Below are 17,072 nucleotides of genomic sequence, written 5' to 3'. Positions count from 1 at the left end.
AAGGTGGATGCTCCTTTTCCTTGCTACACACCTGAGAATAAGCCCACTGCAACCCAGCCTTAAAGATCTACGCTTTAGTCAGCTGCTTGTCAGGTGCTTGTCAGAACATACAACTGCATTCTTATGGGAGAACAACCCCTCCACCCTTTATCTGAAATAGCATCAAGTTCAAAAGAGGATGTTGCTGAGTCAATGCCTGGGACCTAGGAGGTTTGGAATTTTATTTTTTTTATGCAGTGGGGAAAAGGGAAAAAAATAGAAGCAGGATTTGAAGTTCTGTCTAGTGCCTTTGGTGCCTGACCTTGCTCATTTATCTCTGCTCCTTTGAAAAGGATTGGAAAATTACATTATCCTATACAGTCAGTCCTCACTCAATAAATACAGACACTAAGGTCAGGGATAAGAAAACCCCCAGAGCTTTGGTATTGACTTGTTAGAATCACAGGCTTTAGCCTCACAGTACAGTAACTGTCTATAAGTAATGAACAAACTGCTGAGAAGGACGTTTTGCTCTTCTGGATTCATTCCCCACTATTTTAGAGAATCTGCTCATTACCATTTTTTACACTCTTATGCCAAACAGTAAATTGTCCTATGTGCCAATAAGGCCTTTTCTATTACTCTATGAGAGGAAATCTGTGGAAGACCAGAGTTATGTTCATGTTCTGTCTCAGAGGCAATAGTCATATTAACCTCAGCATGAGTTTCTACAGTATGGGAGGGAAAAGAAAAAAAGGGCACTACGATGTGTGGGGTGTTTATATTTCTTCCATCAAGGAATGATGAAGCAGTAGCTTGTGTGCTTTGGCATTTAAGGAGCATGTGTGTGTACTTGTCCTGTAAAATCAGAATCCTCTTCTGAGTGTGGATCAGCTAAGATTTCGGTGCAGAAGCTATGCCTCCTTACCTGCAGGTGCTGCACAGGACTCAGGAAAGAAGGAGAGGGGATTTGTGTTGGGGAACTGTACTAGGAGGCAATCGCTATGGTTTTCTGTGCACTTCATGCAGACTGTTATCTCCTGTCAGTGGGGGCATTCCTTGGCTTGGATCAGCAAGAGGAGCATGGCTAACAATATCTTTTGAAAGGTACCTGTCTTCTCCAGCACATCCAGTACATCTGACTCCCCCATTTTATTTCTTCTCCATTATGTAGTCTCAGTCCTGCAGTCAGGTAGTGGCTACCTTTGACATATGCTAGGTGCAACAACATTCCTTTGAGCATCTCCACTCTTCAGCAGAATGGCAGCAGCCATCACCTGGCTCATTATTAGCTAAATAGCGGAGCCGAGATTTGGTGTTTGCAGTAGCTTGAAAATTTAATTATAGTTCTCACAGGAACTGTCATTTGGCTGCTCGTTCATATGAAGCATTTGTTATTGCTTGTTGTGGTGTTAACTGTAATCCCTTATTAGGGACATATAAGAAGTCTTACTGATGTACATTTAAAAAAATAAAAGGCTTTTGAGCATGAAATAGTTTCTCCATAGCATGCAGACACACATATATGCACAAAAAGTCACTATCCTTGAAATAAATTGAAAGGATAGCAAGAGGTTAGATACAGGTATTTTTGTCTGTTCAACTATATTTCTATAAAAAGAGAAATGTAGGCAGACTGTTCAGTCAGCTCCTGAGGGAACATGAGAGGATCCTGATCAGCTGCACAACTGGCAGCTTCCCTGGCAATCTCAGCAGAGGAAACAAATGTTCATTTTGACCCTCTGTTGAAGGTGAGCTGTTGTCTCCTTGCTAGCAATGGGATGGAAGCACACAGATGGAGTATTGTGAGAAGGTATGCCTCTCTCTCTTTTATTTTCTTCCTTCCTGAAGAAAATAAGATTTCCTAGCTGCTACAGTTTCAGTGTAATACCTTTTATAAGGGCTAAATAATTTATTTGATGATAAATAATTTCACATGAAATAGCAGATAAGTATGTTTATATGAAATTCTCAATGTGTAGCTCAGGCACCGCTTAGGGAATGTTATTCATTTGATTAAGTATTGGTTCCATCTGAACCAGTCACCCTGAGCTCCTTCCCTTTGTAGGTAATAGAGAACTAGCCGATATAGGAAGGGGGTTCAAGGATGAGATTCATGCTATCTTAAAGCATCTGCCTAAAGTAGGTCAGATGTATTACACCCTCAGAGTGCCTGTTTTTCTCCATTGATTTCTTTCTAAAGTGGGCTGCTGATCATCTCCAATGTAAACACCTGCAAGTTTGTGGGGGTTTTTTAATTCACGATTGGACTTGATGATCTTAAAGATCTTTTCCAACCTAAATGATTCGATGATTCTAAGTCAGGTTACGTGACTTTTTCTCAGGAATTGGTCAGAGCTTTTTATCTAGGATGCAGTTTTTAAATGTTTGGCCCAATGAGCTTCTGCACAGCATGTAACATGGCTTTCTGTATGGCTGTTGGGCAAGACAGTCTGGAATACACTGACAACACCCTCCAGCATGAAATTCCGTCTCATCCTCTTTCAGAGGCATTTACCACAGGATCTTCATTTGTATCCCCCTTACTGCTATTTCAGTGCTATCATGCGTTGTCCTGAAGTGCCCCCCTCTTCCTAAGAAAGTTAAGCAAGCCAGCCTGCAGGGGAAATAAACATATAATGTAGCTTTTTATGTTCAGTGGAGGCATGGTAAACTCAAATTAATGATTCTGTTTGGATAACAGCCCAAGCAAAAGAAAACAATGGAAATTTTCTAGAACCCTTCTGCAACAGAATTTCGTTGCTTTATGGTGAAAAACTACAGCTGGGTAATGGCTTTCAGGAGTCAGAGACATTAAAATTGTGAACCTCTTGTGAGAGGATTTCATTATACAGAACATTCCAGTAGGACTACTGGCCAGGCTGCATCAATCCAGCATTACATCTGGTTGCACATGTGTATGCTGGAGCAGAAGTTACAGAGCCAACTGATGCAGGAGCATGTAAGATCTACTGACAGGCCAAGTCTCATGGTAAATTGATGTCCATGCACAAGCTTAGGAAGTGTGTGTTAGATGGGAGGACAGTGAGGTGGATAGAGAACTGGCTGAACAGCAGAGCTCAGAGGGTCATGATCAACGGGGCAGAGTCTGGATGGAGGCCTGTCACTAGTGGTGTTCCCCAGGGGTCTGTGCTGGGTCCAGTCCTGGTCAATATATTCATCAATGACCTGGATGATGGGATAGAGTGTAACCTCAGCAAGTTCACTGGTGATACAGAACAGGGAGGAGTGGCTGATACGCCAGAAGGCTGTGCGAGCTGTCCAGCGAGACCTGGACAGGCTGGAGAGCTGGGCCGAGGGGAACCTCATGAAATTCAGCAAGGGCAAGTGCAAGGTCCTGCACCTGGGGAGCAACAACCCCATGCACAGTACAGGCTGGGGGCTGAACTGCTGGAAAGCAGCTCTGTTGAGAAGGACCTGGGAGTGCTGGTGGACAGCAAGCTGACCATGAGCCAACAATGTGCCCTTGTGGCCAAGAAGGCCAATGGGATCCTGAGGTGTATTAAAAGGAGTGTGGCCAGCAGATCGAGGGAGGTTATCCTCCCCCTCTACTCTGCCCTGGTGAGGCCACATCTGGAGTACTATGTTCAGTTTTGTGCCCTCCAGTTTAAGAAGGATGCGGAACTGCCTGAGCAAGTCCAGTGGAGAGCTACCAAGATGATCAGGGGACTGGAGCACCTCTCTTATGAGGAAAGGCTGAGAGACTTGGGTCTGTTCAGCCTGGAGAGGATAAGACTGGGGGGGGGAATCTTGTCAATACTTATAAATATCTGAAGGGTGGGTGTCAAGAGGAGGGGGCCAGACTCTTTTCAGTGGTGCCCAGTGACAGGACAAGGGGCAATGGGCACAAGTTGGCACGCAGGAAGTTCCACCTCAATATGAGAAAAAACTTGTTTCCTGTGTGGGTGCCAGAGCAGTGGCACAGGCTGCCCAGGGAGGTTGTGGAGTCTCCTCCTCTGGAGACATTCAAAACCCACCTGGACGCATTCCTGTGCCCCCTGCTCTGGGTGCGCCTGCTCAAGCAGGGGGGTTGGACAAGATGATCTCCAGAGGTCCCTTCCAACCCCTGCCATTCTGTGATTCTATCAGAGTATGATGGTCTTTCCTCAGTCTGTGACAGAACTACCTCGGAGCTGCTCCAGAAGCTTATGGTTTATATCCATCACATCTCTGGGGCTTTACTGATGGGATGCGTTTGTTTTTTATGGAGGGATGCCAAATTTTCTTTTTTCAAATACATTCCCAAAAGAATCTCTTAGACCACAATTGTTCAACTCAGTCTGTGTGTGGGATCAGGTACCCCGTGACAACTTTGTTCTGTCTCCAAAGGACTCCAGAGGCTTTCTTGGGCATTTTCAACCTTACAAGGTCCACTTCTATCTGCAGGACTTTGAGAATGGCCCAGCTGCCTCCACAGGCAGCCCCAAGCTGGCACGTAGTGCAAGATGTTAAAAAACCACGGTACATACCTGTATTATAGCAGTGGCTTTTTCATGGTGGGATTGTGCTAAGGTAATTATCCTATTACTAGCACAGAACAATGCCCACATTCACACGAATAGAAGTTGCAGTGTTTGAACATAGTTTAAGGTGTTTGTTTCTTGCATTTAATCTATACAGTAAATGCTTCTTACGGATAATCTTATTTACAAGGTGTTTTTTGATACCATGTGATAAGGCGTAGAAGATACTGAAATGACTCCTTGGCTTGCATATAATGTTAAGTGGCAAAGCTCAGTTCCTATACCTTACACTGTCTACTGCTGGGTGTTTGGTTAAATACTTTGTAATTAAAACCTGGTGATGGATTTTACAAGAGGAGAATACCTTCTCACTGTGACTTTCCAAGCTCTCATGTAACAGTTTTTATTAAAGTTACTATGAAAACTTAAAATAGCGCTCTCCTCAGTTGCTAACAGAGATCTGCTGGTATACAATGATGCCCAGAAACTGCCCTTACTTCCTACTTTGAAGATGAGCAGGGCAAAATCTTGCTCTTAATCTTTTTTTTCATTTTGTGTGTGAAGAGAAACATCTTCTGACTCCATACCATGGTTCTTTGATTGATTGCCCTCCTTTTTCTGATTGACAGGTTTTCCTCTGTAACCTATGCCATCTTCCCCAGCTTATCTCACTTTGGCAGTGCATGAATTTGAGCCCCCTTTTCTGCTACTTCTGTGTGGCATATTGTGATCACTGCCATTTCTCTGAGCTTATTCCCTAGCTACTCTTATAAAGTGTAAAGCGAGAGGGGGCGGGGGTGGGGGGAAGGGTTCCTGGAAAGTGAGGCCATTATGCAACACAAGAGAGGCACTATCACATTGGAAGACGAACATGTGTCTTTCACATTTTCCTTGCAAGGGGCTTTCAGGTGTAGTTGGTCATTGCATAATTAATAGCAAACACCAACTCATTTTGAGTCAGTTCCCTTGTAGTCTAGAGCTATGAAGTGTTTTGAAGCGGTGGAAGCTACATCTCCATTAGAAAATAAAATAGGCTAATCTTTTCTCTGACTTCGATACAAAGTGGCACAGTATAGCTTGCATCAGTAGGGCTGAACTCTCTTTCCCTCAAAAACCCAGGGTGTTCTCATCCACCGTGCCTACAAGGTAGGGTCCTCGCCACGCTGTGCAGCCACGGTAGCCGGGCAGGAACAGTCCCAGCCATGCCAGCGGCTGCGCTGAGTATTACATGCTCCAGAGAAGCTGTGGATGGTGCCTGAGCCATACTGTGGCCTTGGGTAGCGTGCTGGTGTAGCCATAGCCTAGGAGGTAGCCTTGCGGAAGTTGTCCTGTTATTTTAAACTTTATTGCTGAAGACACTTTTGCAAAGGTCATAGTACTGAGGGGCAGCGGAGTGGGGAGAATTTATTGTTCTGCATTTGCAACTGCATTAGGTTCCCAGCTATGGCTTGGAGCGCATGAATGCTACCATAATAGGAAAGTAACTGATCATATATTAATCAAGCAGTTGACGAGCGAGGCAAGAGGGCAGCTTTCTTTGTGCACTGCTGAAATGCAGCTCTTTCCGCAGTTGAACAGCAAAGCTGTTTAAAGGCACAGCATTCACCAAGGAAGTAAGAATTGGAAATTGCCCAGGAAATCAAAAACACATCATAACAATTCCCATTTAAAACTTGGCTGGGACATTGGGGGTCGCATGCATGCAATTGCACAAAGAGACTCCCATAACTTTGGACTGGATTTGTGAGGAGGCTTGTGGCACTCTCTCCTGAAGGAGAGGACTTAGGGCTAAGTGTATTATCCCTGCTGGTGGGGCATCGTTCTGCAGTGACAGAGGGACCTGACTGTGTCAGCACTTGATCCCCAGCACTACTTTGTTTTAGCTCCCAGAGGCTTCCGTTGCATTTGCCAGTCAGTCTAGCACTCCTCAGATGCAGCTTTAGATAGTAAGAGATGAGATTATACAGCTAAGATGGCCATTTTAATTTGCTATGTGCGTAGTTAAACTTCCACAAAGTTAGGGCTCCATGTGGGAATGTGAATTATGGCCACCAGTTTCATGCCCAGAATACCTTGTAGATCTCCATTAACACTTATGTACCTATCTGTGCATCAGTTATGTGTTTGTAAGCCATTTTAAAAGTCTGTAAGTGATACATTAATTATTTTGAAGATGAGGAATGATTGCTTAAATAATATTAGCATTTAAAGAAGAACAATATTTGTCTCTATTAATTGTTGAGCAAAATGAATTCATCTGTAGCTGGCTATGAATTGGTTGAAAATACAGTTTTTGTAAACTGAATTTTATTACTATTCCTTTCTGTTTCATTGTTACCCCGATATACACAGTTTTGTGCTACTTCATTTATCTTATGTCAGAAAAAGTATTGCTGCTCTCCAACATTATTACAACTAGGAAAAAAAGATTAATCAGACACTTCAAAATCCTCATGCTGAAATAACATTTTAAGATGATAAAAGAACAAGCACTATTTTCTACAGCAAAACTAATTTTTCAAATTCAAGATAACAACACTGCATTACAAAAGTAAAGGTCAATCTGAAGAAGAAAGGATTCTGGTTGCCTAATGAAGTCCTCTTCTTTATAACCAATTGTAACTTACAGTTGAATCGAAAGATGTTAATTCTTTTCTGGCTTGCTTTGAGTGATATTAAGGGGCCAGTTGTTGTGGTTCAGATAAAAATAGCTGTTACATTTAATCTGATCACTAATGATAACTTTTTTTTCCCTTCACACTGTGCTTTTGAAGTCACAGGAGCCTGCTGTTCTGCAGGGTTTGCTCTTCAGTTTCAGAGATGGTTGCTGTGTGGACATAATACTTCTCCAGTGCCTACCACCTTCAAATAGCTGATGTGGAAAATAACTGACCTTCGATTAAACCCATAACCTCCCTCACCATTGAGTACCTACCTACTGACACTCAAACAGAACAGGCAGCTCTTGACTTTGGAAAGTGGCCCTTGAATGTCTGAGTTTGTTATGGAGTGAAGAAACAAGAATAAATGTAGTGATGTAATCCTTGTCACAAGATGAGTATCTCGCCCCGCAGCATTTTTAAGGAGTAGGAAGAAAAATTATTGTGTTATTCTTTAACTAATTAGAGCAAATTTCTGTCCTTAAAAATGAGGTAGCTGAACATTTGAGTTGGATTATCTGTATAACAGTCAGATAGTGATACCCCACTGTGCAGATATGGACAGGAAGGGGAAGAAAACTGAACTTCTGTCCTGCATTGTCCCATGGTCACTGCTTAGAGGACTGAAGGGGTTGTGCCTCTTGTGGCTAAGGAGGTCATAGGGCCACAAAGTTGTCATGCTGAGGTAATTCCATGTAGGCCTGATACTGCGTTAGCATTATGCTTGCGTGTTTGTAAATCAAGTAATTACAAGGCTCCCAGGGATTCAGGTCTTTTGCAAATGACCACCAATCTGGAGGCTAGCCAGTAATGTTACAAGAACCAATGTCTTTAAATTGCTGCATCAATCTAGGAAAGTTAGACCAAAATTTCATAGAATTTTGTGTTGTGACATCAGGAACATGCATGTGAAAGAAGTAATCTCTGAGAGGTTTGTGCCTAGGCACTAACTCAGGAGGCAGACAGAGCTAACAGAAGGGCCAACAATATCCCGATGTAGTAAGGTCATTCTAGACAATGGGAATATTGCATCACACCAGCAGTATCATGGAGTGTGTCCCTCAAAGTCTGTAGGTACTGTGCTAATGAGCTTTCATCAGCCCACAGTGCTATAACAGGCTCCTCATGTAAATAATTCTCTTTGGATCATCCCATCATTGGAGCAGTGCTGAGGCAAAGTCCTCACAGCAGCCTATCTCCCCAGACCACAGCTGCAAGCTGTATACACTAAGCTAGTGAGGTCGCAAAACCAGTGCAATGCTCAAGGCTCTGGGAGGTATTTGTTCCTGATACCACAGAGAGCAGCAAACTATAGTTGCTGAGTTGATGATCTCAGAAAGGCCTCTACTTGCCATTTCATTCAGAAATATAAAAGGCTAGGAAATAAATGAGAGGAGGCAAGGTCAGATTAAGGCTCTCCTCTGCATGCCAATATTACCTTCCTTTCTTCTCTTGGGCTTGGGCGATGTCCACTCCGCCAACATTGCCACCTTTTCAGCTGCCTTGTGAAGTGAGAGTCTGCTGGGGAGCAGCAGGGTGACCAGAACAAAGGCTCAGAGCCAGCCTGCTGAGTAATGTGGCCCTGGCAATTGACTGGGGAGTTTTTATTTTTTAGAAGTAGACCGACTTGTTTCTTCAGCCATAGGTCAGTTATGATGTTATTTTTCCTCATTTTGCACAGAAGGAAAAGGCTAGATTGACTCCCCTAGATGAAGATGAGACCCTGTCTTTCGCTTCCTCACTCTTCAGTTGAATACAGAGGGGGAAGAATGATCACATCACCTCTTGGCTTTCAAAACCGGTACTTGTAAGCAGTTAAATCTGGCCTCCGCACACCTAAGCACTCATATTTTTTCTCTAGCTGGCTGGTTGCTTTGTCAGGTAAATCGACTCTTCCCATCACATAAAGATAATGCTCCACATGAATGTCAACATCCGTGAGATTCCTGCCCATTTTGGTCCTCTCTAATTAGGGAGTGTTCTGTCTCATTGGACAGACTGGTGTAATAGTTTGGGATCAGAGTAGCATAAAGATTGTCACAGCTTGAATGATCTTTTAAACAGTGAGAGGTAATGATCCTGCCCGAGGCAAAATACCGCTTCTGGCGTGTTATGGGGTACTGTGATTCTGTCCCACACTTCATTTAGTCTTTTTCCAAATGCTGCAGTTTAGTGCCTGAAAAATGCAGTATTTTTATGAGTGTATTCCATCTTCAGTATCGTCCTGTAATTCCTGTTGGATGTGGGCTGGGTGAGCAGGGGCGGAGGATAGCACTGAAGACGTGAAATGCCAGTTAGAGGCTCCAGCCCATGCAGATTTTCATGCTGAATGTTTTTCCAGAAGGTGACAAGTAATCTCTATTTCATCTGGAGGATGGAGAAATTCAGAGAATAAAGAGTGAGTCCTTGTTTCCCCCAAGTCCATCCCACCAGCTTTTGCCCTTCCATGAACACTTTTAGGAAAGACTAGTCTGTTTAGCCTGTGTTCAAAGGTCACAAAAGACTGCTTTAGGCTTTTGGCCCACATGAAATATGCAGTGTTTTCTTTTTCCAGTGTTGTCACAATTCATTTTACTTTATAGTAAAAGTGAAAAGTAAGTGAAAGAAGTAGCTGAAGGCATATGTGTGAATATTTACACTTGCACCACAGTTCTTGAGATTTTGCTGGGTAGATTTGTGTGCAAGATTTAATTGTTGTCCTTGTTACAGGCAGCTTCATTATCTATCCAGTGTTTGCAATGTATTATGAGGCGCAGTAGCAGATTACAGAGACAGCATTCTAATGTTTCATCTGGAAATGGAATAAATAGATCTTTTTCAATTGCAGTGATGTGAAATGAGCTTTCAGGGTGTTAGATTTGGAAAACAGCTAATTAGATGCTGTTTCAGGCTCTCCTGCTGGGATGACTATTGCATACACTGAAGTAGAATCTGCACACCGCAAGTTGTCTCAGTCTTTAGTCCTGCAAAGCAGCTTGTAGCACCGGACTGGTACTGAGGCATGAGGTGCTCCTTATGATGGTGGGACTCATCAACCTGTCGATGTTGTGCTCCAACAAGTTTCTTCCACCACAACTCAGATTTGCCTGAATTGACACGTGGCCAGAATCAGCCCACATTAAACACATGGTTTTGAAAATCCCATCAGATACTACACTTTTGTTATGGCCAACCCATGACTGTTGGCATGAGATTGTTCTGTTCACCTCCCCTGTTGGTGGTGATCGGAACCCAGCAGGGACATATACTGACTCCTCCGGCTTGTCATGGCGTGTTCAGAAGAAGAGTGGAAGTCACTATCTGGGAGAGGGAATCTGGACTAAGTATAAAGAAATCTTGCATAGGGTGCCTTGAAAGAGCTGAGTGTAGTGAGAAAGGTTAGGGGGGTTATTTTTTATGGTGCCAATGAAACCAGATCCCCTCAGAAAACAAAAGGTGCAGGCCAGTGCTTATGAGCCCTTTTTTATTTCTGAGTCCCTCAAAATCACAAATAGTTTGTGAATTGAAGTCTACAGACAACAGTCTTGTTCCTCCTAGTTTTCTCATGTAGGCCTGTGGTAGTCCAGGGATCCTCAGTTATCCGTGTGGAAGAAAACTGCATATAGTTAGGAAGTGTAGATAACAATAAAAGTGTGTGTGTGTGACTGAGGATGAGGAGGGAATCCAGATCTACCTTTACTGCTATATAAAGGTAGCTTAGAAAAAGGTGGCTTGTTATCAGAGTGAATGGTTGGTCGCCACCAGTAGGAATGAAAAAAGCAAGTCCGAGAGTAAAGCCTGTGCAAGTGCTTATCTATGCTCTGGCCTGTTGAGAGTGAAAACTTCCTGGGCTTTCAGATCACTTCCAAGCTTGTGAAAGGAAAGCTAGGAGTGGGAGACAATCAATGAAAGAGGGACATTTCTATGGGCTTGCTTTCAGTTCTTTGCATAAATCTCATAATTTGAGCATTCAAACTTAATAGCCTGCATATTTGAGATATATGAACAACTAGAGACAGGTAAAAGCTGGTGTGGTGCATATATAGTAGGAAGGGTGCAAAAAGGCTTTCAGTCACTCCTATTGGTGCAGCGAGGTCATCTCTAGTCTGTGCAGGTCCTGAGCACAGGCTGGGTTTTCACTGTAATTAAGTGGGTCATTTCTTAATTCATAGAATCATGGAATCATAGAATGGTGTAGGTTGGAAGGGGCCTTAAAGATCATCTAGTTACAGCCCCCTGCCATGGGGGGTTGGAATTCATGCTCTTAACTTTAATTAGCCAGTAGAACAAAAACAGTGTAGTTAGCAGGTTGTGATATATTTTAAATCATTAGGCTACTTTAAGTAAAGCAACTCAAGGTAAAAGCTAAAATCTTTTTCCATTGGCATAGACAAAACCAAAGAAGGCACACCACTTAATTCTCTCTCCAGACTGACAATCCATCTGTTAAAGATTCTGTGTTGTGACAGTCATCAATAGAAAATATTTTAGGGAGAGCTCCAAGAAAATCCACTCCCAAAATTTAGGAAATACACCATCCAGCTCTTTTCAGTTTGATACAGGACTTAAAACTCTTTAAGCAAATAACATCTGTGTATTTCTACATATATCCTTATATATTCTCTGTGTATTCAAATGTGATTATATCATACATGTATATATGCAGGTATACCATACATGTATATAGAAAGGGAAAGATGGGCATAGGGAGAGAGAAAACACAGGTACGTGATATACATTTTACACAGATGATATACATGTTGTTTTATAATGTGCACCATGCATATACGTGTAATCATTATATATATATTTCGATACCATCTGTAAACTAACAATGATTTTCTTCATTACCCACATAAATGTCTTGGCCCTTTTGAACACATGTAATTTCTTAGTCTACAAGTCTAAATCGTGACTGAAAACGTCTCATTCTACCATTTCTCCTTAGTGATGGGAAAAAGAGAAACACAGAAGGACTTCATAAGGAATTTCGGGTTTTATTTGAAAAAGAATGGGTCAAAAAATAAAAGGAAGTGAGATAGATCTTAAGATATGGTGAATTATTGTAGATCTTCAGGTATGGTAAATTATTGTAATACAATTGGTCTTAAGGCAGTGATGATGATTCACATCAAGGAAAGCTTAACTGGCCTGGAAATTCTAGATAAATTTATACTAAATTCTGCCATTTTCTTAAGTCTATAAAGTCTTAAGATTGCTGAGTCACTACTGCAAGTGAACATACTGCTAAGACTTGCCTATAATAGGAAGACAGTTGTACAAGCCAGATTTATCAAGAGGTACGGAACCAATTATGTCTACTTGTCCATCCATTTGGCTTTCCCTATGGACATGTCCAAGGGACAGTAATTTATATACTGAAAAGCTAAAATTGGTGCATAAATTCTGCTCTTGCTTTGTACTGTTAAGACTGGAAGCTGTGTCTAGTGAGTAGCTACGCAGGAACCCAAAACTCAAAATGTTACAACAAAAATTAAAATCAGCAAGCAATGAGAAGGCATTAGCCTCATCAGTTTCAAAGCTGATTATATGCCTATTACATTACTAGTATAAATATCTTGATAAAATATTTCTCCATAAGAAATAAGAGTATTTCTCCATAAGAGATACTCTTTAGAGTAAGTTACTAGGACCCTATTAATAGAGGAGACATTCTGGCATACGGACAAGTAAAACAGCTTTTATTTTCTTATTACTGATATCACAGAGTGGTTACTGTTAGAGCTAGCTGATCAGGCTATTGATTTTTTCACTCAAAAATTTGAAAGGAAAAGTCTATATTTACATGTTTTGACTGAAAATTCTTAGTTTTTTACAGCATGATTTAAAGTTGTTTTTTGGTTTGTTTCCATATAAAATGTTGTGATTTCTTGTCTTAGTTCCTTTGAATCCATAAATGCCAAATCAAAACCAACTCCCTAAAATACCAACAAGATGGTACTAAGTCATTGTGAAAATGATAATTCCTTTTGAAATTTGATTTTAAAAAATATTACCCGTTTCTCTGCAGTGTACACAGAAATGTGGAGGAGATGGTACCTGGCAATAGGAGAATTTTCACAAAGTATTCTTGTGTTATAGTTATTAGTTTAGGAACTGGTACATACATTTCTGTTTCTTTAACAAGCCGCTCTAAGTTTCGGTATGTAACATGGCTTTAATGGGAGAGTTCAGTTTTCTCCTTGGCTGCGTCAACAGCTTGTGAGCATAAGGAAGTTACTTCTGGACTTCACCTCCCTTTCCTCATGAAAAATAAGGCAATAACTATATTTCTGTACATCAGGTGGTTGTGTTGCTTGAATAGTTACACAAACCATGCAGATTCTTGGATTTAATGGCTGTGGAAGTGTGATGTAATGTTGGTATGGTTCATTTTCTTCCATAAAATCTTCATTTTGATAACCAAACTTTTCATTATGCTGTATAATCAAAGTTTTGGTAAGCTCTCAAGCTATTCTTCCTCTCCGGACTTCCTCTTTCTTCTTACATTTTCATCTTTCTTCTTAAATCTTCTTCTAAGTAAAACAAAATATTAAGTGAACATTTCTTTTATGATATCATAGCTGCATTTATTTCATTATTCTAGTTAAAATAAAATAAAATCAGTATGGAACGTGCCAAAACATTCCCTTTCAATATTTGCCCAGTTTACAGTGGATTCTGGTCATGGAAAATGGACACAAAAATAGAGTTCTGAATAAGAACAAGAAGTGAATGCAAGAAATACTGCAAGACTCATACTAAAATCATTAAACAGTATCCCTGTTTTCTAGTGGGAAGGAGAGAGAGAGTGGGGAATACGTTTCTTTTCATGTTAATAATACATTGAAAGTGTTTTCCTTGATTTCCACTAACAGTACTTGGGGATGAGCTTCCCAGAGGTATTAATCTCAAGAATAAAAAGCAAAGTGGTTCAAAATGGGTGAATTCCCACAGCTGTTTTAAGTAGAGCTGTCTGCAGACTCCTGGCATGATGCTCACCGCAGGACTGGGATACAAAGTGAGTTTAACAAACAGGTTTACAGAGAAGATCAACTCAGCGGAGTGAACGCGTGTTCTCACTTTGTTAGTCCAGGCAGGTTAGGGTTATCTTTGCAATGAGGGCACGAGTTTTTCCAGGGCTGTGCTTTTAATGCGTAGGTGGATGAAGCAAAATTCAGCTAAGTCAGCTGGGTTGCCCATGTGGAGGGGAAATGCAGTTGAACCTAAAGCTCAGGACCAGGAATAAAGGCAGGCAAAGAGCCAAGGGTCGAGGCTGAAAAGCAACAACAGAGCCCAGAGAGAAGTGAGGGAAGCGGCAGAGCGGCAGAGAGATTGAACATAAATGATTCAAATGGGAAGAGCGTTACATGTTGAAAGGGATGAGATAAGAAAAAAGGGAAAAGGATGGAAATTTGCCTTAGGAAGTATTATCCCTTCCTCTAATGCAGGAGGTGGGATAGGAACAGGGTCTTAATCCCTACTTAAAAATATTTCAAGGTGCCTTTGTTTTAGAGTAAACATGGGGATATGAGTAACTTGTACCTGCAGGGTGACACAGGAGGGTCCCTCTGCCCCTCACTGTTAGATCCCTGGGCAGGAGAGGACTCGCCCAGGCATCAGGATGATGCTCAGTGACTGCCGAGCCCCATTTGGATGTCACTTCTCCATGCCTAGCTACCAACGGGCTGTCACAGACTCTGCCAGTGGGAGGGGGTGGGGGATTTCATCAGCTGCATTTGCGGAAACTGGTCCCAGGTTTTTTTCTGAATACGCTCCCCATCATCACGGCTGTGTCTGTGAAGGAGAGAGGGGCAGGGTTTTTCACCTGTGCTGTCCAGTGATTATCACCGTTTGAAAAAACTGTTGATGTTTTGTTTTCTTTGAGCAGATGGGCAGAAGAAGGTTCAAGAGGAATTTGACATAGACATGGATGCGCCGGAGACAGAGCGGGCAGCCGTGGCGATACAGTCCCAGTTCAGAAAATTCCAGAAGAAAAAAGCGGGGTCCCAGTCTTAGTAGCTACCTCACAGCTTAAAAGCAATCCCGAAATGATTTATCAAGAAAATCAGAAGTAACACAAAGATGCATGTACAGAAATTATCAATATTTAAAACCCCATTGGCAGAAAACAAACCATAAGCTTGTGTGTGACTTCATCCCAGATGTTTCACGCCCATTATCCTCTGTAACTCACCATTTTACTTGATGTTCTAATAAAAAGTTAGGGTGAAGTAATTAAAGTGTCTGCCTTCATCTGTCTTTTCTTATTAATCCAGCAACCACAGCGTTAGAAATGAACGCAGCCCAGATGCCTGTTTTCCTCTTCACGTAAAGCTTGGAGACATAACAGCACCTTATGTTATGAGGTTTTTGCTAAGGGATGAGAGCACTCATCTCAGCCCTGCTTACCTCATTTGGAGAATTCCAGCTGCCAGCCAAATGTGACAATAAAACTACTTTCTTGTAATGAGCTGAAAGTAAAAAGTTGCAGACAGAAGCTGGCATGAGGGGAAGAAGTGTAAGAAGCAGTGAGCAGTTTATTTTTGTCTTGCAGTTATGCCAATAAAATGGCTCAAGTGGGGAAATTGTCTCTGTCCTTCCTCTTTGCACGATAATTTTCAGAATTACCCAGCTTGGATCACATTGTTATGGAGGGGAAAAAAATCAGACACAAAATACAAAACCCAGTTCCAGAAACCTTTGGAAATGTTTTGGGGTGGGTTTTTTTTTTTCATTTATAAAAATAGAAACTCACCCTCTAAACTCTAATTTTCATGCAGTTTTTCACTCTCTACATAATCAGTAACTTTTTCTATGCCATCTCTCTTTTTTCATATTATTTTCAATATTTGATGAGTAAATCATAACAGACTCCCTGTCTCCATTTGCATTGTTCTGCATTCAACTTTCTATGCGCCCCTCACATTATCACTGTATTAGCCCGGTTTTTGATTCACAAAAAGCAACCACAACAACATCTGTCTTAAATTGGGAATTTCTGTTTTTTCCCCAGTGTAAAACAGTAACTGACCAGTTTCAGGCTGGATCTAAGTAAAGATCTTGCCTGGCTTCAGACCTGATCAGGAGTTGGCTGCCCATATAGTGCACGAAGAAGGTTCAGAAAAGGTTTAAACAAGTACCTTGTAGTCAGAAAAATATGCTGTTTAGTTTGAGCAAATGGGACACATATTACAAGAGACATGTAAAAAAATCTCATCCTCTTCTTGGCTTCATCAGCAAATTTAGGGGTTCCACCAGGCATCTTTGTCTCTAGGGAAATCAGAGACAGAAGCGTTTTCTGAAGGACCAGCGTTTGCAGTGGTTCTCTAAGAATGCAGCGTGAGCCTCTCCTCCAGGCTGACAGAGGCAGATGTGCTGAGTGGTGACAGCCTGCCTGCCTGCTTTTAACTGAGCAGTCCGGGATTGGGACTCCTTCAGGTGTGAGAGATTCAGGTACAATTCCCAGCTCTGCTTAGAGGGATTAATTTCTTTGTCTCCCACGTCCCGCTGGAGTATTCTTGATCACCAGGGCAAAGGACACACAGTTCTTTTAGTTATACATCAGTCCCCTCGTGTAAACAGAAAGCTACAACTAAGGGGTAGGAATAGAGGGAAAGGAGGATCTCGTGCTGCTGGTAGTTGCTTCCCATGAGAGCCCACCGTGGCAGCAATACCGAAGGGGTGCAGAGCTGTGTCTGAAAGGCAGGCTGCCGGACTGCAAAGGGAAGGCCTTATGCAGGTTAAGGCACTTGCGGTGCTGGGCAACAGTTTAGTGAGGAGCCCAAAGCTGAAGGTGGGTGGTAGGAGCTCTGGGACTGTGCTGGTTAGGAGGAGCCCTCATAGATGCTGAGCAGAGGAAGCCTTACGGATCCTGTGGGCGATGTAGAAGGCATGTGCAGAGACAACGTGTGAGGTGCTTAATAAGTACAGCAAGACTGGGTGGGAGTAGACAGAGTTTTTTAGATCT

General features: G+C 42.1%; 1 protein-coding gene across 1 annotated transcript in view; it reads left to right on the top strand.

Annotated features, from left to right (window-relative positions):
* PCP4 (Purkinje cell protein 4) overlaps positions 1-15,345 on the top strand; it is a 54,148-nt gene extending 38,803 nt beyond the window's left edge. Inside the window, exon 3 of the mRNA XM_075084252.1 lies at positions 14,994-15,345. Coding sequence (XP_074940353.1) covers positions 14,994-15,121 — 128 coding nt within the window. The 3' untranslated portion in view covers positions 15,122-15,345. The remainder of the gene's footprint in view (positions 1-14,993) is intronic.
* Positions 15,346-17,072: the final 1,727 nt, after the last annotated feature.

The sequence above is a fragment of the Phalacrocorax aristotelis genome, chromosome 1 (genome assembly GCF_949628215.1).
Source record: "Phalacrocorax aristotelis chromosome 1, bGulAri2.1, whole genome shotgun sequence".
NCBI classification, from domain to species: Eukaryota; Metazoa; Chordata; class Aves; order Suliformes; family Phalacrocoracidae; genus Phalacrocorax; species Phalacrocorax aristotelis.
The sequence above is the reverse complement of the archived record's forward strand: the minus strand, read 5'-3'. Positions and strand labels throughout refer to the sequence as shown.